This window comes from Arachis duranensis, chromosome 2 (genome assembly GCF_000817695.3).
Source record: "Arachis duranensis cultivar V14167 chromosome 2, aradu.V14167.gnm2.J7QH, whole genome shotgun sequence".
Classification (NCBI taxonomy): Eukaryota; Viridiplantae; Streptophyta; class Magnoliopsida; order Fabales; family Fabaceae; genus Arachis; species Arachis duranensis.
In genome coordinates this window covers 19,895,824-19,896,626 of record NC_029773.3, presented here as the reverse complement: position 1 = coordinate 19,896,626, position 803 = coordinate 19,895,824, and the positions used below count along the sequence as shown (strand labels likewise).

The window sequence follows — 803 nt, the reverse complement described above, 5'->3', positions numbered from 1 at the left end:
GTTGAACAACCACAAGAACAAGTTCAATACATGCAGAATACTTCAAATTCTCAGGATGAATTCCATGGCGATACATATAACCCATCTTGGAAAAATCATCCCAATCTTAAGTGGGGTGAAAATCATTGGCAAAAGAATAACAACCACAATCACACCCGTAACACAAATAACCAAAATCACCATGCCAACAACACTAACCAATATAGAAAAACACAAAACACATATCAACCACCCCATCATAACTCATAAACTCACCAAAATAACTTCTCTGCACCATCATCCAACTCACAAAATTACCACACTAATCCACCCAACAACTTCCAACAACAATCAACCCCCATCATACCCCCAATTGACCATCATGAAACTAGAATCTCAAGTCTTGAAGCAACCTTGCAAGCACTTGCTCAAACCACTCAAGCATTAGCTAAGGGACACAAGGAACATGAGGTCATCATGAAGAATATTGAGAGACAAGTGGGACAATTAGCCAAACAAGCCGAGCGACCAACCAATGTTCTCCCAAGTGACACAATACCCAACCCAAGAGAAGAATGTAAAGCTCTGCAGTTAAGGAGTGGCAAGGTAGTTGGTGAAAGTTCAAATAAAGAAGCAATAAAACCCAAAGAGCAAGACACAGTGGAAGTAAATGTGGAAAGGCAAGATGAAGAAAAGGCTTCAACATCCAACAAAGGCAAGGAGGTTGTCAAGCCACAAGGCAATCCACCCAGACAAAGAAGCAACCATGATAGCAATGAGAGTGTGAATCCACAACAAGAAAACAAAAATGAAGGAGTAAAAGC

The 803-nt window shown here is 40.5% G+C and overlaps 1 protein-coding gene across 1 annotated transcript in view; it reads left to right on the top strand.

The window, feature by feature from the left end:
• The first annotated feature begins 456 nt into the window (after positions 1-456).
• Positions 457-803, top strand: part of LOC107473903 (uncharacterized) — a 3,685-nt gene continuing 3,338 nt past the window's right edge. Inside the window, exon 1 of the mRNA XM_016093495.1 lies at positions 457-718. Coding sequence (XP_015948981.1) covers positions 457-718 — 262 coding nt within the window. The remainder of the gene's footprint in view (positions 719-803) is intronic.